Consider the following 19,095-nt stretch of genomic DNA (forward strand, 5'->3'; position numbering starts at 1 on the left):
CAAAAAACTGTGGCCCCTTGCTCCTTTATTTTTGCCCCAGTCAGAGATTTATCCACATGGAGTCCAAGCCCGATTGAATGAAGAAGACTTCTTACTAGGCAACTTATGACCCATCATGGCTTTCCCAGCTATCTCATGTAGCACGGTGGCGCAAGATAAGGAATTTTAAAAATGGGACATTAAAAAAGAGGTGGAGAAAATGACTCTATAAACTATAAAAGAGCCACAGGTAATTTGGGAAGCAACATTAGACCACCTCTGTAATATTCTTTCTTACAGCTGTAGACACTTACATGTTTCCATAATTTATGCTATGTCATCTTTTATTTAACGCTTAATTGAAGTGCTTTAAGTCTGAGCCTAAGTCTTCAATTTGCTAAGTGCCCACAGCTGTTTTGAAGACCTTTAACAAATGGTGACCCAGTTACTGCAATGGGACGGTGGGTGGGTCCAGCCACAGAAAGTGGCCTTCTCAGAAAATATCCTCTGCCTGCTGTCTCATTTTCGTTGCTGCAGCTCGTTGCCTATTGGGAGAAGACTTTCAAGATTGACCTATTCAGGCCACAGATTGGGGTGGTGAATGTGACAGATGTGAGTACCCCCTCTGAAGGCTTGCTCAGGCACCCCTGGCCTGCCCTGTCTTCTGCTACAGAGCCTAGATTGTAGGAGCATGGATAGGAGTCCAGCCTTTTCAGAAGAGGGCAGGGGTCCTGCCCAAGGAAACTTGCCAGTGTGTTCCACGCCTGGTCTCCTAGCCAGTCCCAAGCTGTGGTTCCATGGCTGTCCATGAGCAATTTTCTGGTGTATGGGCCAGCCTTTCCGGAATCACGATTTGGAACTTTCCCCTCAAGTAAACTCTCCAGTATTTACCCCCAAAGCCAAACAATGAACAACAAGGTCTTTTTATAGAAGGGAACCCACACCAGAAGCCGTCATTGCGCCATGGGTAATGGGGCCATTGTGGCCCAGAATCCCAGGCAGGCAACTACACCATAGCCAGGAGACCAGGCCTGCAGAAGGGAAGTAAGAAATCATATGCCAGTAAGGGGCTTCTCCTCATGATTCAGGCACTGTTGAGCTGAGGGTGGGACAGGCTCGTGAGGTGGACTGGCAGAACGTGAAGAAATCTTAGATCTCAAAGGAATCAGACACCTGATTCAACTCCACCATCATAAAACCGAAATTGGGACAGATACAACCAGGCAAACAGTGGACAGAAAGGGATGATCACAGAAGATCATTAGAGCCATAATTAATTGGGGTAGAATCTCTTAAGAATGGGGCCCAGTTAGCAATGTCCTTTTGTCCTGTTGGTAGATGTTCATTTAGTTTACAAAATCTACATTCATTTATTTTGTAAACTACTTTAAAATTAGTAATAATAATACATAACTTTTAAAATATGCTCAAGTGAAAACATTTTAAAACAGAACAGTAAAATAGAAGGTGAAAATAAAAAGTATTTCTTACTTCCCTGATGTAATCCCTACTGTCATTCATATATATATATATTCCATTGGGTAATGGGATACACATTTCCTTTTATGCTACACAAACAGTATACTACACATTCCGTTTTGCAGTATGGCATTTCCATTGAACAATGTGCACATTCCTAATAAGTGTAAGAGACTTAGGGGCACTCAGCATAGCTACTCAGCACAGCTACCCCTGGTCTGGCTCAGCCTTCATGCATTCACTCACTCATTCATTTTGTCCCTCACTGCAGGCTGACAGTGTCTGGATGGAGATTCCAGATGATGACGACCTTCCAACTGCTGAGGAGCTGGAGGACTGGATTGAAGATGTGCTTTCTGGAAAGATAAACACTGAAGATGATGACAATGAAGATGAAGGTGAAGATGATGATGATGACGATGATTCTGATGAAGAGGATGACAGCGACGATGATAATGATGAGTAGCCCAGCTCCAAACAATTCTGATGAAAACAAAGTCACAGCTACCCACTACCACACAGACAGCACAGGTGGCGGCAAGCAGCCGCCCCACACCCAGCCAGCTCCTTTCCCTTTTCCATCATTTCTTTGTCCTCTCCCTTCGCATCAGGAACAGTATCATTCAGCGAATGCCTTTTCAAATGCAGCAATCCCACTTAGCAGGGACAGGAGGGAAATGATCTCCATGTTGACTACCTTGACTCTCATGGAACAGATCTTGTTCTTTGGCGGACCATCAGGGGTCATGGCAGTGCCTGAACACGGCAGCCTGGGATGAACAATTCCCTAACACAAGTTTACTTGTCTTTGATTATGACAGTAACAGAATTGACAGTTTGCTAACTCACAGGCATCGAGTGACCTTATGATCAGAGCCCAGGGAAGATACATGATTAATGATTTAGCTCCTTCCATACCTTGAACATCAGTCGAGATCCCTCCTCTAGCCAAGACAGTTCTTAGGGAAGCCTCAGCCTTGGAAGCAAGCTTATAAATCATATTCTCATGGCTCTGTTAAACTTATTTCAAGTGATGGTCATTCATATCATTATGAACTTGGATACAGAAACGTGTACAGGCCACCATCATTTCTAGTATATTAGGAAACAGGAATAACAGGAATAGGAGGTTGACTTGCTCTCTGAACTTCCCTCTAGTTGTCAAGTCTCACATATTCATCAGCAGGAGTGGAGGGTGGGGGAAAACTAGAAAGATGAAAGGTTTCACATTTTTCTGATGGGTTCATGTCTCTGATTGGGTCAGCTGGCTTCCTAGCCTAAGCTGGGATCTGAATACCCCTTCTCTGTAGCTGCTAGTGAGCCTTCCCATTTAGATGAAAGGTTGCTTTATCCAGCAGTCAATTAACTCTTCACTTATCAGTACTCACGAAGTTGGTCAGGGCAACAATAATTGGAGTTCGTAATGATGCCCTGAGGCGCTGAAAAAAAAAATCCCGAAGTGCCTTCCGAGCTGTCTAAAAGTTAAACTGTGCTTGGTAGTTTTAGTGTTAAGTGTGCAGTATAATTTTCTAATTTATTTTCTCAATCTTTCAGCACATGCATAAGACACTGTGCAAATGTTTTGAAAATAGAGCAATCCTTTTGTGGAATATTGCCTAATCCTGTCAATAAACTCATATTTTGAAAACATTCAGACATTGTTGAAAATCCTATTTTGATTTTTCTGACTCTGCTCATTCTCATCTCGCTCCAGTCCTACCTCCTTATTTCTTCCTTTCCAGCCCCGCTTCCTCTGCCTACTCTTTAAATGATGGTGTTTCCTAGCATCTGTACTCTACACACTCTTCCAAAGTGATGTCATCATGCCCATCAATACTATCCATGTGCTAATGACCTCCAAATCTGAGTCTCTAACCTTGACCCCTCACCTTATTTTTAGACCCATTCATTCAACTGCCTCCGGACATCTTGACTTGATGTTGTAAAGCACTTTAGACTCAATACAACAAAACCTGAACTCGTTGCCTTCTCCCCGAAACATCTCCTTCTCCTCTTCATGGAGTCCTAGTTTGGGTGGGTGATAGCACCATTTATCCAACTGTCTGGGTGACCTGAGGGTGCCCCGTCACCTCTGAGCTTTTTCCATCCCTGGACCATGACTCTAATCCTTTAAGGAGCCTGCAATTTTCACTAAATTTTCACTAAATTGCAGGCTCCTTAGAGGCAAGAAATTTATCTTAGTATCCCTAGCACTTAGCACTTTGCCCATCACAAGGTAGCTACTCATTTATTGAGTTGATGGATGAATAATTGATTAACCAGAACACTTATATTGGGTAACAGAGCTTACAAGGTGTTTTAGTCTATTTTTATTGATATAAAGGAATAACTGAGACTGGGTTATTTATGAAGAAAAAATATTCACTTGGCTCACAATGCTGCTGGCTGCAAGACTGGCCATCAGGTGAACGCCTGGCCTCCTTCCACTCATGGCAGCAGGTAAAAGGAAACCAGTGTGTGCAGAGATCACATGGTGAGAGAGGAGGCATGAGAGAGAGAGGAGGTGCCAGCCTCTTTCTAACAACCAGCTCTCCAGGGAACTAACAGAGTGAATCCTCACTCACACCCCGCCTCCTCCAGAGAGGGCATTCATCTTGAAGGATCCATCCATGACCCAAACACCTCCCATTAGACCCTACCTCCCAACACTGCCGAGCTGGGGATTAAATTTCAACATGGAATTTGGTGGGAACAAATATCCCAACGATAGCACACAAGGTGTATTAGCAGGGTTTACTTATGCAGATACACACTGTGCACATTTTGCTTAATGGCCCAAAGAAATAGCTTATCAATAATCTATCCAACCAATATCTTCTAGTCAACTGCTTTCTCTAATTTCTGTCCATGTAATAGGTAAGCATTTGATTGTGTGCTGTCAAAATTCCATGCTGAGTTAAGCAGAAAACAAGCTTCATATTTCTTTGCCAAATAATCAAGTTTCCTTTAAATAGACCTATCTAAAATCAATTGATAATTTAACTTGAATTCCCAAGCCACTTAGAAAAACAATCCAATATTCACCTTCCACATCAACCCAAGGCCTGTTACTTTTCTTCCTTCTTATTTGACTCAACTACCTTTCCACTTGCTGGCTTACTCAAAAGATCTGTTTTGATGAAAGATGGAGATATTTTACTCAAAAGATCTCCATGTTTTAGATCCTAAGAATTTCATTTTTAGATATCTATTTAAAACATTTTCTTCACTCTAAAATGATTGACAACGGGTAGTTTTGTTACAATGGTAGTTGTACTTTACCAATCTATCATAATTGTCTCGGTTTTCAAAGAAACATGACAGGTCGTCTTGAAATTTTGAAGGTCTCAAAATTATGCAAGAGTGAAAAATGTCCCTGAAAAAGTAAGCAACGTTTTAGATTGAAATAATCACATGAAGAAAAAATATAAGATACGATTTGAGATTTCAATTTATTTTCCAGGTTTACGGCATAAAAAATGTAATGTGTAAAAGAAAACATTTTACAGTTAATTGGGATGGGGGGATTATACTGGAGGACCCAACAGGGAACAAAATAACTTGAATGACAGGTACACTGTTCCATCAGAGACAGTAACTCTGTTATTGACATCACAATGAGAAGAAGCTTCATAGAATAAACCTTATGAATGTAAGTAAATGGACTTGTACAGATGGTTCCTGGTAGAGTCATTCATTTATTTCCATGCTTGCAAATGTCTCAAAAGAGCTCACCGCCCAGTTTATGCAGGAACTCACTCAGGCCTTGTCATATACATATGGTGACCCTGAGCAGAGGCTGGTTGGCAAAACTGCCCCTTCTGGTTACAAAGTACAGTATTAACTAATCAGAAAGAACAAAAAAGGTCCCTGGCCACATTTCTGCACAAACAGTTATGACTCTATCAGATAAAGACAGGTGGTTTCATCTCTGAACTTTCTAAATTGGTGCTGGACTTGAAACCCAGAAATGTAAAGTCCTTCTAACCAAAGCAACTATCAAATAATCTCCTCTCAAGTAAGATCTGCTTGGCCCAGGCCTCTCTGGTTCTCTCAGTAGCATTTCTGTTGAGGAAGGGGTCATCTATAATGTGAGTTAAATCACTGAACCAGTATCTGCCCCCACCCTCATCTTTGCTGGCATCATGCACTCTACGTTCGTAAATGACTTGGAAATCAAATTTGGTTAATCACATCATAACTTAAGGGTCCCAGAGGAGTTTGCCATTTAATTAAAGCCTACGGTAAACTATTATAAAAAGAAATTATTGCCAAAGTTTAGATTTTTGTACATTCCTTTTGAAGAATGATGATGGAAAGTAAGTGAATGTTCCATTGTCTCTATAACTGAGGGGTGCTGGCAAATAAAAAGCAACTATCATATCTTTCTGCAAGGCCCCTAAATGGCAAAGATGGGCAACTGTCTAAATTCCCTACAAATTCAGTTGAATTAAACTTGTCACCTGGAGATCAGATGCCCAAGTCTCACTAATTCCCTAAGCAACAGTCTCTGGTCCCCACAGATGAAGCTTTCTTAGGCTGAGGGCTTTTTAGAATTAAACACTCCTAAATGATGAGCAACTTCACAACAAAAGGCCATGCCCAGAAGTGAAGGCTCAGATAAATTATAAGCACGTGCAAAACCAAACAACTGTACATTCAAATAATGTGATCCAAATATCATTTCAGTGCCAAGATAAGTGCTAAAGATGCTGTTAAGATAAAAGTCTGGGTTTGTCACATTTGTCCCCAAGGCTCAAAATAAGTGTATTTCTTCCACTAAGACAGGACGAATCCCTGATGTTTGTAAGCTGAGAGAGACATAAATGGTAGACTCTTGGTGTCATATTAAAAGAAACTTTTCATGGTGCTGCATCTGGCTTTAGGAATCTGTTCTTTTGCTGGAGAGACTCTAAAACAACCCAATAAAGACATTTATTTAAAGACAAAACAAATTGGGTTATCTGTGTAGAAAGGTAACAGGACCCAGGAAAAAGGGACTTATAGAACCCTAAAAGTTAATTTTATTCCGAAGTTTTACATCTCTAATTTAATTTTATTCTGAAGTTTTATATTTCTAATCCATTGCATCTTAATTCCTAATGAGATGCAACTAGGAGAGACGTGAGCACCATCTTCCCCTTACTGTCTTCCATTGAAAGCAAACAGCAGGGCAGAAAACGATCTATGCACAACTGAATCAAAACTTACTGCATACGAGAATAAAGAAAAATGGTTTTTCAAGTCCTGTTTTGTCTGCTCTATCAAAAGTCTTGAGGGCAAGTGTGGGAAAAACAGTGGGATGCAAACTGCTTGCTGAGAACACCTACGTCAAGGAGGCAGGCCAGGGACTCCAGCTCGAGATCCCCCCAGGATGGGGCTGTGGGCAGCCCCTCTCACTCTAACCAGGGAAGAAGGTTGGGGCATAATGTTGCCATGTCACCAGAGAGAGGCCAGGCCAAGCCTTTGCCTGCCCCCCTGTACCCAAGGCCCAAGGCACGCATCTGGCCCAAGCCAGCAGAGTGGGAGCAGCAGGTGGGGCCCGGCAAAAGCAAAGCGGGGGCTGAAGGAACAGCAGCATCCCTGTCTTGAGGCAGGTGCAACATTGGCAGGGCTGGGTTTTCCAGAAGGAAGGGGGATTCTCAAGTTCTTTCCATCAAATATGCCAAGATATTTGCAGCATAGTGGAGAAGCTTCCCAAAGGACAAGGTGTAAATCCAAAGCGAAAGAGGAGATCCTGCCTTCCACCCCAGGACGTGTCTCTAGGTCCTTCCTCAGCATCTGAAAGTGCGAAATAATTTAGACCATACCTTACGGTACAGAAGACTGAGGGGTTAGAATCAAATATCTAGTTTGAAATTCTGTTAACCAGCCATGAGACCTTGGGCAAACCCCTTCCTCTCTGATCTTCCTTTTCTCACCTGAAAAACTAAGATAACTCCTATCTTGAAAGAATGTGGGGCTAACAAGGCTGGGTGGAACACGGGCTGTGATACACAATACCTGATAAATGTGTTAGCAGCCTTTCCTTTCTTTGACAAACATGTCTTGTCAAAATGTGATCCAAAATAGAATTTTCAGAGCATATATTTGGTTAAAGCTCAATGCAGTTATTTTAACAGTGTCTAAACTATCTCTTTTGACTACTGCACTGAATACCAATCAAGCACGGTGGGCAGAAGAGCAATTCATATTTTATTTATAATAAAATACGACCACAAGGTTACATAGTAGTAAATTCACAGTAGTGATTTTGTTTGTTTTGTGGTAACAGATCCATAAAGCACAAACACTACCCAGAAATAGTTAAATCACTTTACAGTCAGGGTCTCTGCTGCAGGACTATTTAAATAAATATGGTAACATTTCTGTGTGGCTTTAGTAACCTATCACTTTTTAAAAATAAAGCCCAACTTGTAAGTTACATTAAGAAATATCTAGTAAGGCTTCCAGGGTAGTGAAGTTCGGGCAGTAATTCTCATAGAGCTTGACCTTTCTTTGTTTCTTGCATTTTGCAGTCTTAAAGCAAGAAAGAGTCTAATGGACTTGCCTGCAGGACAGTCCGAAAGCAAGATAGAGTCTAATGGACTTGCCTGCAGGACAGCGGGCTCAACAGAAGACTGTGCTGTGCTAAAGCCATTCACTCAGGGGAGGAGACAGTGTCAGTGAGGGAAAGGAATCAAGCAGGGGAGGGAGAAGTTACTGGTTTTAGAGTGACCTCTCAAAACACAGGGTTATTAGGTAATCTCTTAAACACAGGGGACTGCAGAAACACACCCTCACACACTCAGCTATATACACATTTCACACATATCTGCCGAGCTACACACCTATCTGCTACAGATAACACAGATGTTAAGAGTCTGACATACAAATGTGCTATCCATCTGGTAATACACTCGAGAAATGCTCACATATATGGAAACAAAAATGCACAAACAAATATGCATCCCCACTTAGGGAGACTTACACAGCAGGGCCCAGATTGGAAGGTAAACCAAGGACTGACTTTTGTTGGTTTCACTGAGTGGCTGGAACACTCACTCAGTACCTGGGTTGGAGTGGCAAGGTAATCAATTTCTGTCAGTCCAATATGCTGGTAGCATCCCACAAAACTATAGCCCTTAGGTAAATACGTGCACTCCAAAGTGATTATGAGAGGCAAAATGAGAGAAATCAACTACTACCTCCTACTGTAGAGAGGGGAGGGGTGAGCACTTCAGCCCTGTCCAACACACACCTGCACAGCCAGTCTCTCCATTAAAAAAGGAGTCCCAAGCCCCAGGCAATGAACCACACACAGCAAACATACCAGGTCACCTGCCTCTTACCATTTGTTGTGAAAAACTTGTCCTCTATGTAGATGTCAAAAGGGAAGAGCAGAGCCATGTGGGAGGGGCAAGGGAGGGAGGTGATGAAGTTGGGGAAAAATTGGTGCTCAAGTATTTTCTCTAGGGCTTACTTTACGCACTTTAGCCAAAGTATTATGCATTTGACTTAACATTTTGATAACGCAAAGGATGGATGAACCATATAGCTTTAAAATCCCCTCTGAGGATGCATACGGAACTTTTTAACATCTGATTCATGGACAATAAAAATTGTTCTATCTTCAAACGTACACATTTAAGAACAAGTTATCTACCAGTGAAAACATCGCCAGGGAAGACAGCGATCTCAGACATATACTCCTCATTAAGTTCTTTAACACTCAGTGCTCTAATTTTAATAACTTAGGTTGAAAATCATTTAAAAAAATCTATAAACATTTAAGGCAAATGAAATCCTGTCTCCTATAATATGAACATATGCTCTACTAGTCTTAGGGCAGAGTTCACCCCCTTTTAAAAAGAATAGCCTACTGGTTCCAAGAATTGAAATAAAAATGCATTGTGTTCAATTGTGGGATGCAGCTTTCTGAAATCTTCAATCGTTTGAATGTCATTTACATTGTTCCCGCTGCGCCAGTAACTCAAGCTATTAAGAGGTTGAAAGTGCAAAGGCTTTACAAAGATCCTGCATTTTACTTTGTTATTCTTTCAAAAAGAACTCAATACAAAGTCAATGTAAAAAATCAATACTCAATTTAAAACAAACAGTAATTCTTGAAAGTCTGACATTCTCCTATGCAAAGACTGGGAGAGAGAGGAAGGGGGAGAGAGAAAATAAGTGTTGTAATTTAGACCTTTCCTCACCCTGCTGGGAATGCACATGCCAGAGCAAATGAATGCAGCTTAACCCCTTCTGGACTGGTCACTTAAGATAGCGTTAGAAGAACAGTATTTTAGAATGGTGATAAACAGTGTCATTATTAACTACATGTATATACACATATGGCACTTTGAACTGCACTGTATCTATGACATAGCAACCTCCGACATAGCCCATCTCACACTTGCTATCCCTTACCCCATCTCCCAGAATATTTCCTGAGAAAGACATTATTAGGAACTTCCAGTTTAAAGGGACCTAAAGGCAAAAACTAAGAACAAAAGCACCATGGTTACATGGTATGTGTTTTTTTATAAACAGAACCACATAGTTGAATAGCACATCTTGGCTTCATGCCACACCTATGGGCTCCCCCTTCCTTCTTCTCTAGCATGTCTTTTCCCAAGCTGAAGGCTGGTGATTGAAGAATGTTGTTTACTTTTTCAGGTACAGGTGTATTACAGAGATCCAAAGCCAATTTTGATTTTTACAATGACACAAAATACTGTACCACTTGTAGAGTGCATGAAGCAGGGGGTAAAGAGCATTGGACAGTGTCATCCTGTACTACAGCAAGGTGGCCAATTGCCTGAAATACTGGGAAAAGCAAGCGTGAACACTTAAAAGGTTTGTTGCAGATACAGGAAGGCAAGTGGGGGCAAAGGCAGCCCAGTGCAAGAGGTCCGGATGGGGCTCCTGAAGAAGCTCCTTGCAGCAGGGGTCCACCAGGAAGGCTCCTCTACCCACAACCCAAGCAGTGTCTGCTCTCCCAGGGCCAGGGGAAAGCTACTGAAATCAGCACATGCCTGTCATCCCAGCTATTCAGGAAGCTGAGGTAGGAGAATCGCTTGAACCCGGGAGGCAGAGGTTGCAGTGAGCCAACATTGCGCCACTGCACTCTAGCCTGGGTGACAGAGGGAGACTCCATCTAAAAAAAAAAGATAGAGGGAGAGACAGCTCACAGATGAATCTTTCTGGACAAGAAGATGGGCTCCCTACTCTCCCTTCCCCAAACTCCGCAGAGTGTCCATTTTCCTTCTCCTCACTTTATCAGTAGCTAAAAGTGGGAACAAAACTAGCCTCTTTCCCGGTCCTAAGTGGCCGAGGCGATGAGCTGCACAGTGACGGTGGTCAGAAACACAGGGGCTGGACAGCAGCAGTTGCTAGCACGGCTGGCATGGTTTGGTGTCCCTGGGCAGGACAGCTTGCTATGAGCTTCGGGAGAACTTATTACTCCAGGAAATCAAGTGGTTCCAAGTCGCACCTGCCAATCCCAGGGTCACAGTGTTAGTCTCCCCTGGTTGGTGTGGAGTAGTGGGGAGGAAAACTGGGCAGGGCGGGGCTCCTGCTACAGCCTAAAGGGGGCATTCCCACTGCCTGCTCTCCCTGTGCTTTACCTGCTGGGCACCCCACACTTCCCTATGGAAGCAATCCTGGGACCGACTTGAGGCTGCACAAAGAGCCTGAGGGCACACATGGAGAGCCAGCGCTGCCAGCGAGGTGGAGGTATGATGGCATGGAGGCCAGGTGGACAGCTGCAGGGCCTGGGAAGGGCTACCTGCTTCAAGCCAGTAGAGGGGTGGGATCAGAAACAGGGCCAGTAAGTTTTCTCTTTGGGAAAAAAAGACAAAATCAAATCACTTAATAGCTGTAAACAACAGTGCACATTTTTTGTTGTGATCTTTCTCTGAAGAACCTAAGGCAACGAAGAACAAAGACGAAGGCAGGTATCTCCTGAACCGCCCACGACTCTCGTGGGTGATGTGATGCTGAACATTAACATACACAAATACATGTGTGGACGTGTCGTGACTGGTTTCCTGAAACAGAATAAAGGAGTGTCCCCTGGAAGTCTACAAGTGGGCTGACCGGAAGCAGGGGGGACGTGGTACTGGACGAGAGGCAGGAAGGAGTTGTAAGGCGAGGCTCCCAAGAATGCACCAGCTCCACTTTGGTTTACAGCTGTAACAGAAACTCCAGGGAACAGCTTCTTGAGAAGTCCTATCGACAAAAGTCAGGTGTCATCAGTCACTTTTTTTCAGGGTGCACAGTCCCTGCTTCCTTCCAAATAAAGTGCAGATGGTCAAAGGATACTGGTCTATCATCTGCCAGTTTCAGTCAGTAATGAAGAAGAATATAAAAAAAAAAAAGACACCCCTCTGGGATAGATATATATCTCTCTATATATTTTTCTTCTTCTTTTTTTTTTAATAAAGCCACAAATATAGAACTTTTAAACTGATGTCTCAGACTGTAAGCGAAGGACAAATTTGTGAGATTTGGGGTCTATGAACTCTTCAGAGAGTACGATGAATGGAATTTTCTTCACATTGACTACGAGGCTGAAGTCCAAGCACTTAAGGATGAACACAATTCCATCCCGTAATCCATTAGTCACAGCCTCGTCACTGACAAGCCTCCACTGTGTAGACAGCCAGCGGTCCTTGTCATACTGCACGGTGGGGCCCGCACTGAGGTACCGTTCTAGGAAGGCCTGGAAGCAGAGAAGAAAAGCTATTAGAGAAGAAACAGCCCATTCTACGGGCAGTCTTGCCAGGCAGCTATGCACTCTCACACCTATGAAGAACATTTTCCAAATGAACCAGCTTAGACCAGAGCCCAGCTCATCACACTCATCAACTGAGTCATTATTGGGAAGGGAAGACTTCTTGGACTTCCTCATTCCCCTTGACGTTACTACCAACCAAGGGTGAGAACAGTGGTACCCACAGAGGGGAGTGAAGGTAGAGTGGCAGGAGGCCACCACCTCTGCATCACTCCATTCCTAGGGTGTGGCCCTACTAGACCTGTTTCTCCATGTCTTCCTCCTCCTGAACCAAAACTGTCTCAGGGCCAGGGCCAAAGGAGCACTTAGGAAACTTGAGTGGAATATACTTGCATGAACTGTAAGTTCATGCTCTACCACTTACCAGCAGTGATTCTGCACAAGTCATTTATACTCCCTCTAAGTGGATGCAGTGACACTACCTAAGTCGCAGGGCTGCCATGAGGATGAAAGTGTTGGCTCTCAAAAAGCACTCACAGCAATGCCTGGCACGGTAAGCAAGCAATAGTTATTTCCTGTTGGGCTAAGTGTGCACACGGCAAGTCCACGAGATGCCCAGGCCTGATGCCCCTCTCCTGAGCTCTCTGCGCCAGTGGCACCCGGCTCGATGGAGTTCTGATACATGTGCAGTTCTTCCAGCTAACTTTGCCATTCAGCTCATTCTCCCTTGTCCTTCAAATCTTCTTAAGCCACCTCCCCCGAACCTCTCAGGCAGATTAACATGTCCTCCTCCAGGCTCCTGTAATCACTGACTCTCGTGTGACCCTTTACTTTCAAAGTGATTGCTGACTTGCTTGTCTGCTCCCCACACTACACTCCATTCTCTTGAAGGGCAGGAAGTATGTTTTGTTGTTTTTCTAAAATGTGAAATTCCAATGTGCCTAGCACATACTAGGAGTTCAACAGCATGTGAATTAAATCAAATAAATACACTGATTTAGCTATAAGAAGGGAAGAAAGAATGAAATGAGCCAGTAATATAGACAGAAACATACTGGGATATATCAATCAGGTCCCAGACAGAGTCAAGAACAGGTTTCATTTGTTTTGCTGAGACAGAGTCTCACTTTGGTGCCCAGGCTGGAGTGCAGTGGCACAATCTCGGCTCACTGCAACCTCTGCCTCCCAGGTTCAAGTGATTCTCTTGCCTCAGCCTCCCAAGTAGCAGGGATTACAGGCACGTGCCACCACACCCTGCTAATTTTTGCATTTTTAGTAGAGATGGGGTTTCACCATGTTGGCCACGCTGGTCTTGAACTCCTGACCACTAGTGATCTGCCTACCTCAGCCTCCCAAAAGTGCTGGGATTACAGGTGTAAGCCACCGCACCTGGCCAAGAACAGTTTTTAACAGGTGTCCTCTTTTATTCACACCTTGCTAGGTATGTTATTTTTCATCTGTGGAAACATCTATTGTAAGGCAGAAAATAAGACTTTGTCGGCTCTCACACTTCGAATATAAATATAGCTCTGATGAATCATAAGAAAAAGAAAATAACTCAACAATTAGAGAAATTAAACTAAAACAATAATTTTACAGGAGAATAAATATTATTGGAAAATTAGCATATAAAATTTTTCTATCACATTATCAACTAAAGAAATATAAACTAGAAGAATTAAAAACTAACTTCCTCCTCTTAGATGGGCAATGATTAAAAGAATGACATCCAATGCTCCCAAGTACGCGGGAAATAAAAAATCTCAGATGGTAGAGGCAAAAGCATGCAAAAGTAACGCCCCTAGGAGGGCAATGTGGTAGGATCTACAACTTTGACCTGGCCATTTCTCTGCTTGAAACTTATGTACCAGAAATGCTTGTACAAATACACATGTAAAAAGGTATTCACCGCAGTGATGTTTAAGCCAGGGATTGACAAACTTTTCCAGAGATGTAAATATTTTCAGAGTTTCAAGCCATATCTCTGTCACAACTACTTAACCCTGTTGGTACAGAGTGAAAGCAGCCATAGGTGATACATAAAGACAGGGCATGGCTGTGTGCCAATGAAATCTGATTAACAAACACGCCCAGCCCCTGGCTTTGACTAATGAAACCTCTTAATCCAAATGTGTATCAGCAGATAATCAGTTGAATAAATCATGGTATTTGGTAGAATAAGATGTAGCTATTACAAGAAATCAGTTCTATCTGTAGTTAGATCTGTATGAGTAAGATCTGTATGTATTGACTTGGAAAGACAGCCAAGGAATAGCTTTAACAAAAAAAAGCAAGGTTTTGTATATCTGTATCTTTCTCTCTATATATAGAGAAGGATAATATGCATTATATAGAGACATGTAGTATGTAAATCTCTATCTATCTATCTATCTATCTATCTATCTTACGTATAGGCTGGGCCCGGGGCCTGTAATACCAGCCCTTTGGGAAGCTGAGGCAGGTAGACTGCTTGAGCTCAGGAGTTTGAGTTTGAGAATGGCTGGGTAACATGTCAAAACCCCGTCTCTATCAAAAAAATAGAAAAATACAAAAATTAGCCAGGCATGGTGGCGTGGGCCTGTGGTTTACACACACACACACAAACACACACACACACACACACACACACAGAGAGAGAGAGAGAGAGAGAGAGAGAGAGAGAGAGAAATTGCCCCGTTTCTGTTTTGTTTTCCCATTTCAGCTTAAAAAACATCCACATATATTTGAAAGAATATACACCAATTCGTTATCAGTAAGAACTAAAACAGTTAGGGTAGGGTGGATGAAAACTTCACTTTCCACATAATACTTTCCTTTAATGTTTGGATTTCTATATGAACAATGGCCATTATTTTAATTCAGAAAAGTATAAGATTTTTAAATGAAATGAAAAGCAACCAGGAAACTTTCTAAAATCTTTAAAAAAGGGAAACAACTGTTTTGGATCTATACGGAAAGCCATGATTTTACACCTGCACACGTTTTCCTCATTTGCAACCATGGTACTCACGTTTCTGCATTCTACTTCTTGTAACTTACTATTCTAACAGACTCTTCCATGATTAAACAGGTGATATACCATAATTTATAAGCCACTATGATAGTTTTAAATTATTTCCACTGTGGAGGTATTACAGATTGTTTTGCAAAACACCACTCTTGTGCATATTCATGTGTATATGTGATTGTACTAAATAGTTTTCCTAGGAGAGAGATTAGTGAGTCAATACAGAAAACTTTCTAGTTTCTTACTGAATATTTCTACATTGCTTTCCTAAGGGTAGTTATTGGTTGACAATGTAACCAGCAGGATACGCATATAGTACAATGTATGAACAGGGGTCCTTACAAAAAACAGCTACCAAATGTTACATGTGTATCACATGCCACGCTCATCTACCCTCTACCATGCGACTCACATGCCATGTTGCCATATTTCATGTAATTCTTACACCGCAACCCCATCAGATAGATATTATTATTATCCTCATTGATACAAGAGCAGACAAGGATAGAGGAACTGAAAGAGTTGATTCATTTGAAGTGCTTAAAACAGTACCTGTCATATGATGAGGCCAGCCTAAATAGCTATTATTATTACTGGTAAAAATATTGCTATCACTTTGCATTTTGGGTGTTGCAGAATTAGTTTTGCTGAATGGTCTTTTAGATTATGGTGGTTAGCACACTTCTAGGGATATCGCAAGCAGCAGCCATATATCTAACAGAGGGTAGACTAATTTGTGCACAGTCACAAACCAATTAAGTGGTGGATTCAGGATTTGAACCCACCACTCTGTAGAGAAGTCATTTGCTATATCTTTATTTTGCCTCCTTGGTCACAGCCCTGTATTAGATATATGGTTGTTTCTTGTAACACTCTTTAAAGTATGCTAAATGTCATAATCAAAAAGACCACTCAGTAAAACTAATTCTATAATACCCAAAATGTCTGATGGCATTATTTTTTTCCAATAATGATGATAATAATAATAATAGCTATTTAGTCCACCCTCATCATATGACAGGTACTATTTTAAGCACATGAATAAACTCAGTTCCCAAAATACACAAATGAGATAGTTACTAGTATTATCTTAACCAATTAACAGGTTAGGAAACTGAGGCACAGAGCCATTATCATCTGCCCAAGGTTTCACATCTAGTTGGTAGAGGAGCCAGCTGAGAATGAATCAGCTCAGCTCCCAAGTCCATAATGCACCCCTAATATATTATTCTATACTCCTCCAATCACTATTCTATACTGTTTCCAAGTGAAATTCTCTCCTCTGTTAGAATCTAGAGACCTTCGAAAAGCACGTTTTAAAAAACAATTGTACTAACATAATAGAAAATAACTGAGAATCACTAATTGTTATTACTTGGTGTTTTAGAGAAGGCTTTGATTTTATCACTTCTAGTAACACCGTAAAATTCAACTGGCCAAGCTCAGTAACGAGCCAGGCTGATGGTGGCAGAGCCCGCCCGGAGCAGCGCACCTTGGGGGTCATGCCGTTGGTGATGCAGAAGGCCAGGTGCTGCAGGATGCTCTCCATGCTGTGGTAGTGCTGCTGCCGGGTGGTGCGCAGGTACTTCTGGAGCGCCCTGGCCATGGAGGGGAAAATGGCCTGGGCGGCCTCCCTAGGGTCCATCACCTCCCCTGGGGCTTTCTGCTGCTCCTCGGCCTGGAGACGCTGAATGTGGATGAAGGCCTCTTCCACTGCAACCACCAGCCTAGAAGGTGATGTAACATTAAGTAAATCAGGATGGTGCCTAGCACAGGATGTGCGAACAGAATGACGCCCGTCCACCCTGCTGTGGCCCGACCTGCCAACATACTCAAGGCCTAATCACGCTGTCCCCTAGAGGGTGAAGAGGGAGGAAGGGAGGAAGAAAGGCAACAGCAAAAATAACATGTGGAACAGGGGCCACGGGGGTCAGGGAGGAGCTCCAGGACTGGGAGATGAATTCTGTTCTCAAGTCTGCCGCCGATGAACTTGGGAAATTCACTTAAATCCTTTTTTCATCTCTGCAATGGTTAGATGAAAAAAGTTCTATCTGAGGCCCCTCCAAATGGCTAAAAAAGGCTCTATACAGAGAGAGGTGGCTGGTGGTGCAGAAGCAGCCCTACAAAGAAGCAGAGCTGTGTGCTCCCTGTCCAGCCACCCACACCAGCAGCCCCTGGGAAACAGGAAGAGGCATAGCACACATAACAGAAAGCACCTCTGTCCCCTTCAGGTAATACGACCTGAGGGTAAACAGCAGCAAGGGTCCCGGGGTACAGGACAGGCCCACTCAAGTGTGGGCTGGGGGCCAGGAGCATTGGCATCACCCAGGAATCTGTTAGAAACGCCATTTCTTGGGCCCAACTCCACACCTACTGGGCTGGGCGTTTGCGGGCAGGGCCCAGAACCTGTAGCGTGTATTTGAACAACCCTTCCACTGATGCTCATACGGCCTTCAGTTTGAAAAACACTGGAGCAAGGTGCACTCCAAAGGTGTCCCAGCAGGTCGTGTTTTTAAACAGAAGCCTGATTCTAGTAGTAAAAAAGAAAAGATTAAAAGTCTACAAGAGGCAGGGTACGGTGGCTCATGCCTACAATCCCAGTACTTTGGGAGGTCGAGGAGGGCAGATCACTTGAGGTCAGGAGTTTGAGACTAGCCTGGCCAACATAGCGAAACCCTGTCTGTACTAAAAATACCAAAAATTATCCAGGTGTGGCGGTGGGTTCCTGTGATCCCAGCTACTCAGGAGGCTGGGCATGAGAATCGCTGGAGTCTGGGAGGCAGAGGTTACATTGAGCCTAGATCTTGACACTGCACTCTAGCCTTGGCAATAGAGTGAGATTCTGTCTCTAAGTAAATAAATTTTTTTTTAAAAAGCAAATAAAATAAAATAAAAATTTAAAAGTCTACAAGAGGGTACTGGCATCAGGAGGGCTGTCTACCTGGCTTTCCGCTTCTTTACTCGCCGTTCATGTTCCGCCTCTTCATAATACAACTCATTGTGGCTGGAGTCCCTGCGCCGAGCAGCGGCAGCGATCATGGCCCGGGACTGGCCAGTGGCATTGTTACTGGGGCCTTTGGGGAAAGGACAGTGGAAGAATAGTGTTAATACCACGAGGCTGGGAAACAGAGCAGAAAACTAGTACCACAATCCATCAATGCTGTCTACCCATCCCCTATGAAACACACACACAAATCCTAAAGGTCACTTCCCAGGAGGGTGAACTGTGCCCTGGCTCTGCATTTACTAGGTCCAAGGCAAGAGAACAGGGGCATCTCCCTAAACCCCAATCTGGTCAGTGGAAATGGAAAAAGAATGCAGAAGGGGATGTAGAATGCTTGACAATTAAAATGTTGGCCAAAAACACACAGAGTGTGCTAAAGATGTCACCATCTGTTACATAAGTTTCAGTTTGGCCATGAGGGCAGCTGGGACATCGAATTTCAGCAACAAGACAATGAGACAGAATGAGAGGCACGGGGAGAACAAGGACAAAGAGACAAGAAGGAAAGTCAAAGGACACGAGACACTGAGTCCACACTGGAAAGCAAGCTATGCTGGAATGTCATGGCAGCCACAACTTTTATAGGAAATACCAATGCTCAAGGACATGCAACATAACCATTAATTAACACAGACTCAGAAATCCTGTCTTGTTCCCTGACCACTGACCACCTTAACTTTTCAGAAAGATAACGCAGATTTCAGCCTTTCTTATGGATGACCTACTTGACTGGTGGCTTGGTTTCACTAGAGGGAATCTTTGCTAAGTTTTCAGATGGCAGGTGGAATTAATTAATCCTTCAAGCTTCATGAGGGAGCTCACACCTCACAGGGCCAAAAAATGAGCAAATGACCGGGAGGATCTTGCCACCACAAATGGACCCTGTATATAAATCACTAGATTTGTTAA

At 43.0% G+C, this 19,095-nt stretch overlaps 2 protein-coding genes across 4 annotated transcripts in view; one reads left to right on the plus strand and one right to left on the minus strand.

Moving 5' to 3' along the window:
- The window catches only part of CASQ2 (calsequestrin 2), a 65,674-nt gene extending 62,562 nt beyond the window's left edge, over positions 1 to 3,112 (plus strand). For both annotated transcript variants that reach the window (XM_037737001.1, XM_017524207.1), the window contains 2 exons: positions 517 to 591; positions 1,730 to 3,112. In XM_037737001.1, the coding sequence (XP_037592929.1) occupies positions 517 to 591; positions 1,730 to 1,924 (270 nt within the window). In that variant the 3' untranslated portion in view covers positions 1,925 to 3,112. The remainder of the gene's footprint in view (positions 1 to 516; positions 592 to 1,729) is intronic.
- A 1,784-nt stretch (positions 3,113 to 4,896) lies between these two features.
- VANGL1 (VANGL planar cell polarity protein 1) overlaps positions 4,897 to 19,095 on the minus strand; it is a 55,302-nt gene continuing 41,103 nt past the window's right edge. For both annotated transcript variants that reach the window (XM_017524204.2, XM_037737000.1), the window contains 3 exons: positions 18,124 to 18,256; positions 16,675 to 16,909; positions 4,897 to 12,163 (listed from right to left, as the gene is read on the minus strand). In XM_017524204.2, coding sequence (XP_017379693.1) covers positions 11,903 to 12,163; positions 16,675 to 16,909; positions 18,124 to 18,256 — 629 coding nt within the window. In that variant the 3' untranslated portion in view covers positions 4,897 to 11,902. The remainder of the gene's footprint in view (positions 12,164 to 16,674; positions 16,910 to 18,123; positions 18,257 to 19,095) is intronic.

Source organism: Cebus imitator, unplaced genomic scaffold (assembly GCF_001604975.1).
Source record: "Cebus imitator isolate Cc_AM_T3 unplaced genomic scaffold, Cebus_imitator-1.0 Scaffold32, whole genome shotgun sequence".
Lineage (NCBI taxonomy): Eukaryota > Metazoa > Chordata > Mammalia > Primates > Cebidae > Cebus > Cebus imitator.